This window comes from Mizuhopecten yessoensis, unplaced genomic scaffold, assembly GCF_002113885.1.
Source record: "Mizuhopecten yessoensis strain PY_sf001 unplaced genomic scaffold, ASM211388v2 scaffold8573, whole genome shotgun sequence".
Taxonomy (NCBI): domain Eukaryota; kingdom Metazoa; phylum Mollusca; class Bivalvia; order Pectinida; family Pectinidae; genus Mizuhopecten; species Mizuhopecten yessoensis.
In genome coordinates this window covers 867,011-874,554 of record NW_018407615.1, presented here as the reverse complement: position 1 = coordinate 874,554, position 7,544 = coordinate 867,011, and the positions used below count along the sequence as shown (strand labels likewise).

Genomic DNA, 7,544 nt, shown 5'->3' with positions numbered 1-7,544 from the left:
CATAAAGTGCAGATTCATAAAAAGCTAATCTATGGTAAAATCAAAGTTAAGGTATGTAGTTTATAATAAAGCTTATAGCCGAAGCCTTCCTGTTTTCTCTATAATATATATATAATCCTGTCCAAATAGTATGCCTGTTCTATGTTTACTTATTTTGTCTTTTAATTAGCATCACTATACCATTTATTTTAATTTCATTTTAAGTTTCCAAATCACAGAAAATATTATATTTTAAAATTTAGATTATAGTAAACCTTATATCTAATTAGTACTGTACAATGTAAAATTGATTTGACATAAAAAAACGAAGTGTATCAAAGTTGATACAATACACATCAATCAGAATTAACAAAATTAGGAAGGAAATAAAAAAATTAGTATAAATCTCATTCTTACTCGTCAAAACCCCCCTAATGCCAAACTCGTCTGGTAATTCAAAGAACAATACTTCAATCAATCATTACTTCCTGAAGAGAATGCATCTTACTCATTTTATCAGTTATTATTTCATAACTTTTTTTGTCAGTATTAAATGAATTTGTTATTGTTGTGTACATGTACTACACACTATCAATTATTTAGATAATTAACTTTTACTATGTAGTATCATAGTTTCAAACAACGAAATAATTATCATAGGTGGTAATATTTGATAATAATGAGGATTTGAAATCTACAGGATATACATGTAGCTATGGGGAAAACAAATCTTACTGATCATTCAAAAATGAAATAATATATAGTAACTGCAATCCAAACAAAATTAACATGTGAATACAATAAATCAATAGTAAAGATAAACAGGGAAATGAGGGACCTTGGGAATTAAAGGGAGATAATACCTAACACAACAGTCACATAAAAGGAAAGGTTTTCAGTGGGAACTTACTGAAGCCTCGCTCTAAGTCTCGAGAGCGACAACATCGTAGACAACAAAATTGGAGGAGGAGGTAGAGGTGGCTGATGAGGATGAAGGGGGCAGGAAGGGATGGGCGTTCACAGTATTCACTGATGGTTTGGAACCTCAATGACTTCCAAATACTATCAGTCTCCAACTGGGTTAACTCAAACGTATAACTGTAAAAAAATGTTAGTGAGGGTGCAACGTTAGGCTGGTGGGTGAGGTTAGCTAGGATACACAGCTGGTCCTGGTATAAACAATCAAACAACATATCATACACAGCTGATCAAGCAAAAATTAACAATTTATATATTCAAGCAGAATTGATCTGATGAATGAGTCCTAAAATATTCATAGTATAGTGTTTGAAAATTCAAATCACAGTGGTAGTTTCTCAATAAAAAATACTAAGGGAATTTTAATAAATTAGACTTTGATGTTTAAAGTTTCACATGTAGCATCATAATAGTCTGTATTTCATAGAAAAATTAAAGTCAATGAGAAATGCAAACTTAATGCTCTATTTGTTATTTAATGACTCTCAAACAAATCTTAATTCAAATTTAACATTAACAACCCTACCAATACCAAATGTAAAAACATATCTAGTTCACTTACTGCTGAAGCAAACAATTTAAAATGAAAAAAATCAAAGAAAATACCCAACAAAATATTGAAGATTTAAGTTTCATTAGGTAAAGAACACTATAACATTAAGTTAACTTAAAATAGGACTCCATACAATAATTATATAATTTTCATAATTAGATTAGAGTAAGTATTAAATTCAAAAGCAACACATAAATAGTACTGGATTACAAATAACTGCCATCGGACAAACCTAATAAAACTCCTCAACAATTGGTTTGGAAACAATTAAAGCTACAATCAACTAGAACTGTAAGCCAAAGGCTAACTAATACCCCCACTCTTATATAAACCAGAACTGTAAGCCTAAGGCTAACTAATACCCCCGCTCCTATACAAACCAGAACTGTAAGCCAAAGGCTAACTAATACCCCCACTCCTATACAAACCAGAACTGTAAGCCAAAGGCTAACTAATTCCCCCGCTCCTATATAAACCAGAACTGTATGCTACAGGCTAACTAATACCCCCGCTCCTATGTAAACCAGAATTGTAAGCCAAAGGCTAACTAATACCCACACTCTTATATAAACCAGAACTGTAAGCCTAAGGCTAACTAATACCCCCGCTCCTATATAAACCAGAACTGTAAGCCAAAGGCTAACTAATACCCTCGCTCCTATATAAACAAGAACTGTAAGCCAAAGGCTTACAAATGCAAAGCAATATAGTCTCCCACCAGTAATGAGTTAATCAGTATTTTATTAAAAACAAAAAAATAAAATAATAAAAAAATAAACAAGTATTCCGCACAAAGGGGCATAACTCCATCAAAAAGGGTCGAAATCCCAAATTACAATGCCTGGAGTGCACAACAACATAAGATACCGAATCATTCACGCAAAGTTTCAATGAAATCCACTTGTTAGTTAAGGAGGAGTTGCGCTGACAAGTATTTTGCACAAAGGGGCATAGCTCCATCAAAAAGGGTCAAAATCCCAACTTAAAATGCCAGTGCACAACAACATAAGATACTGATCATTCATGAAAAGTTTCAATGAAATCCACCTGTTAGTTAAGGAGGAGTTTTCCGGACAAGTTACTGTGGACGACAGACAGACATCAAGACAGACAGGCAGACATCCAGACAGACAGGCAGACAGGGTGATTCCAGTATACCCCCCTAACTTCGTTGCAAGGGTATAATTAACTCATTCACCCCTGAAAACACATTTGATCTCCTTCAATTCAAAGGTTGGAATAGTTCATTATGAAATTTCAGGGGGGAATGAGTTAAGCTTGTTATCTGGATGATGATTTATTCCATAACCTGTACATATAGTTAATGCTAAAAATTCTATACTACTGATGGCAACACATAGACCCAACATATAGTAAATAACAAGTTTACTAATAGTTGTGTAGTTAATGGTAATAACCCTATGCCATTGTATTTTAATTAATCATCTTTTTCATGTGGATATATCACCATAGATTCCTATTGTTTTAAGTAAAACATTGCAATCAATGCAATTCTGTCATGTATAAACTTTAGGAATGTGTATTGCCATTTGTTTTGTAATGTACATGATGTCAACAACATCCGACTGTATTCCATCTCCATTAATATAGTTATGTGAAGGTTAAAACACATGCCTAAAGTTCTACAAGCCTAATGTACCTGAGGACTACAACCATTACCATGTCTATAATTATTGATACAGAGGACAAACAAATCTCATTGAATACAACACATATACTAATGTCACATGTACAATGATTCTATAAAGTGTTAGAGTAATACTTCTTAATTATATATAATCATATATGAATACTGTACATGTGTAACCAGTGATAAGTGTTAGTCTAATATTTCTGAATTTTTTCTATTATAATTATGATATATTTTACAGTCTGTATTCAGTCTGGTGGTAATATATCCCCCATAATCTTCCAGTAGCAATCTGCCGTTATAGCTGAACTTGACGTTTGACATTTGGATATACAAGGAAGCAAAATATACATGTACTGTGATGTGAGTCTTGTTTCCTTCCACCTCCATATTTGCTGGGCTAACAGAAATGTAAATACTGGTGCAATACTCATTTGTTAGCTTTGATTTGTTTTATTTCACCTTAAATATCTTTGACCTTAGGACCAACATGACCTTGACATTTAACCCAGTGACCCTGATCTTTCGTCAGTTGACATATTCTTCAATTCCGACCAACTTTGCTACATAATATCATAACAAATTGTTCATCAGTGAAACATACATAATTTGACCTTGACCTTGGACCTTTGGACCCCGTAACCTGGACTTTGGTCAGTGGAGACCGTGTTTAATTCTGAACAACTTTGCTTCATTAAAACATAAAAAAAATGTTCATCAGTAAAAGGATACAATATTTGACCTTGTAATTTACCCAGTGACCTTGACCTTAAGTCAGTTGACTTCTTGTTAAATTCCGACCAACTTTGCTTCATAATGTCATAACAAAATGTTCATCAGTGAAAAGATACAAAATTTCACCATGACCTTTAACCAAGTGACCTTGACCTTTGGTCAAATGACTCCTTGTTTAATTCCGACCAACAATTGCTCCAACGTGTCATTACAAAATTTCACCATGACCTTTAACCAAGTGACCTTGACCTTTGGTCAAATGACTCCTTGTTTAATTCCGACCAACAATTGCTCCAACGTGTCATAACAAAATGTTCACCAATGAAAAGATACTAAATTTGACCTTGACCTTTGACCCAGTGACCTTGACCTTAAGTCAGTTTACTCTTTGTTAACTTCCAACCAACTTTGATTCATAATGACATAACAAAATGTTCATTAGGGAAAATATACAAAATTTGACCTTCACCTTTGACCAAGTGACCTTGACCTTTGGTTATTTGACTCCTTGTTTAATTCCAAATAAATTTGATACATAATGACATAACAAAATGTTCATTGGGGAAAAGATACAAAATGTTATCTTTACCTTTTACCCAGTGACCTTGACCTTTGGTCAACTGACTCCTTGTTTAATTCAGACCAACATTGCTCTAAAGTGTCATTACAAAATGTTCACCAGTGAAAAGATACTTAATTTGACCTTGACCTTTGACCCAGTGACCTTGACCTTCAGTCAGCTGACTCTTTGTTAAATTCCAACCAACTTTGCTTCATAATGTCATAACAAAATGTTCATCAGGGAAAATATACAAAATTTGATCTTGACCTTTGACCCAGTGACCTTGACCTTTGGTCAGTTGATTCCTTGTTTGATTGTGACCAACTTTGCTTCATAATGTCAAAACAAAATGTTAAGCAGTTAAAAGATACAAAATCTGACCTTGACCTTTGACCCATGGACCTCAACCTTCGATCAGTTGGCTTCTTGTTGTATTGTGACCAACTTTGCTTCATAATGTAATAACAAAATGTTTACTAGTTAGGAGCACCTTGTGCTAAGCACCAACTCTGGCTGCGTATCACACCTAGCCGACCTAGCACCACACCTAGCTGAGCGTACCTGAACATGGCGATGAGGAGGTTTAGAAGCAGGATGTTGGAGAAGAGTACGTAGAGACCCATCAGCCAGGGGACAACATAGCTGCCGACCTCCGTGGGACAGCGGGGCAGGGTGTCGTTGCTGTACAGTACAGGGTCAAATGTACAGCCAGGCTCGGTCTCTGTGTAATAGATACATAGAACTCAAATACTTTTAAATACCACAGTCAAACAATTGTCTGAGCATATATAACTGTATAATAGCATGTTAGCTTATGAATTAGGTAACTTTTTATTTCCCCTTTTAATCTTTTTCAGTGACCACAAAAAGTTTATCCCTAAAACGATGAAACTTAAGTTTAACAGAATAGATATCTTACGTTCCAAATCTTCAAGGAAGAGTTCACCATACAGGTTCCAGTAAGCCATCTTGATTACCCCGATAACAAGGGCAAAGGTGAATTCCGACTTTGGGTAGAGGATGGAGTAGGCAGCAATGCCATAGGCCACCACAAACACCATTAGGATGATAACAAAGTACAGCAGGTCAAAGAACTACAAACATAAACACCAGTTTATTGTACAGTATATGTTATAATGTCCACTCTGATACTGTCACTAAGAGATGTAACATACCCAAACTGTCAGTATAATTTTATCATAGAAGAATGGCCCAAACTTGACCAGGTTTGTTTTCACATTTGTTATTCTTCAAACAATCTGCAGTATGAAGAACTTCATACCATAAATAAACAGTAAGACTGATAGTAAATGAAATGCTTTCAAAGTAAATTGAAACATTTTTACCCTTATCCATACGACTGAAATACGACTGAAATGTTAGCATTCATATTAACAAATTGTATTCTGGATCTTTTAAATGTCCAAACTCACAAAGTCTGCATCTTTAAAACTCTTGTTACATACCATTCTAGCTATCATGACAAGCTTAGGTCCAAGCTCTTTGTGCACAGAGAAGATATGGAGGATACGGAAGAAGAATGTGATAAGGTTCAGAGCGAGAATCACTCGCGCAGCTTCCAGCGTACTGTCATACGGTAGGAAGCGTAGTATCGTCCCACACACAAAGAAAAATATGGTAACTACATCCAGAACATTCCACTTGTCTGTGATGTAACTCTGCAGTTTTGTTTGAAATGTCTTCGATGCTGATGTCATAACCTTTTAAAAAAAGATAACAAAACAAATTCAATTTCTATTATATAAAGAAAGTATTGATTCTGCCTACTAAATGTACATTATTTGAGCTGTAATTCTAGTGTTATCTGATCATACTATGCAGAAGCAAGTTAATTTTACTGTAATTCAATCATCATGCAATTACATCAGGAGACACTTCTAGTTTTAATAGTTTTACAAAAATGTATGTACAATGATATAATAATACACATGGCTTCTGCTTAATTTGTAAATAGCATTGTTTCATTAATTTAGGAAGTGATACATATATGTAGTATACTGATTAAAGATGTGTAAATACATGCTTACAGTGATCACAACTAGCGAAGACTTCAAACTAAGAACAAACAGTATTTGTTTCTTAGTTTAACACAATTGTCTGTTTTACTGATTTATAAATGAAATGCTAAGAGTATTTGTTGCTTAGGATGTTTAACACGATTTTCTAATCTCAAAATTTAATTCAAACATCAACCTGTCATTAAGGTCAATATTCAGTATCAGCTAGATAAATCAGTGAATAAATAGTTATTTTACAGGTTAATAACTTGTGAATAACTTGTAATTTCACAGGTGAATAACAGGTAAATAACCCTTCAAGCACCTAATAAGTAGTGTGTGTTCAGGAAAAAGGGAAAAGCTATAGATTTCATGTATCAAATTAAAAACTTACAATAATTCCATTAGATTTATTTATTAGATGTAACTATGTGGTGTGAGACAAATTTGGACAATACAGAGACGACAGCGCTGTAACAAGAACTCATAACTAATTGTTTGTTATTATTGCTACAGTTGAGGCTCAAAAAACAAACATTAAAGTTGATTATTAAGTCTTGTGAATCAGTGAGTTACACACAATCAATCCAATACTTCACGAAAAGTGTATTACTATCATAGAACAAAGCTGCTTTTTAATTAAGATGTTTGTTTCAAAATATAACTGTACATATTTTGGTTACAAAACTAAGCAGCCCCCATTTTAAGACTTTAAATGGATTAAAGTATAACAAGATTTGAAAAGTCAAGAATTTGCCTCAATGTACAATATACTGGATCAATGGTGAGACTAGAAAATACTAATCTTTAAAACTAAAAATCAATTGTTAATGTTTGTTAAAGAATAGAATTGACATCAAATTATCTAATGAAACAGCAAAATCTGCAGTCATTCATTCTATCAAAACCAAAGACGAAGATATCAGATTTCGTTATTGGGTGATGTTCTACATTTATTAAATATGATCAGTCAGCAATTGCTTTTTTAGGTGAAATAAGAACAGGTCTAGATAGAAAGAAAGTGAAATAGTTATAATGTAAATCTTTGAAGGAAGGGGGAGGGGATGG

General features: G+C 33.7%; 1 protein-coding gene across 5 annotated transcripts in view; it reads right to left on the bottom strand.

The window, feature by feature from the left end:
• The window catches only part of LOC110456226 (transient receptor potential cation channel subfamily M member 2-like), a 75,135-nt gene that overhangs the window by 20,537 nt on the left and 47,054 nt on the right, over positions 1-7,544 (bottom strand). For 4 of the 5 annotated variants that reach the window (XM_021506823.1, XM_021506826.1, XM_021506825.1 and 1 more), the window contains 3 exons: positions 5,925-6,179; positions 5,378-5,552; positions 5,020-5,179 (listed from right to left, as the gene is read on the bottom strand). In XM_021506823.1, coding sequence (XP_021362498.1) covers positions 5,020-5,179; positions 5,378-5,552; positions 5,925-6,179 — 590 coding nt within the window. Of the gene's footprint in view, positions 1-889; positions 1,078-5,019; positions 5,180-5,377; positions 5,553-5,924; positions 6,180-7,544 lie in introns of all 5 variants that reach the window. The other variant, XM_021506824.1, reaches the window with a different exon arrangement.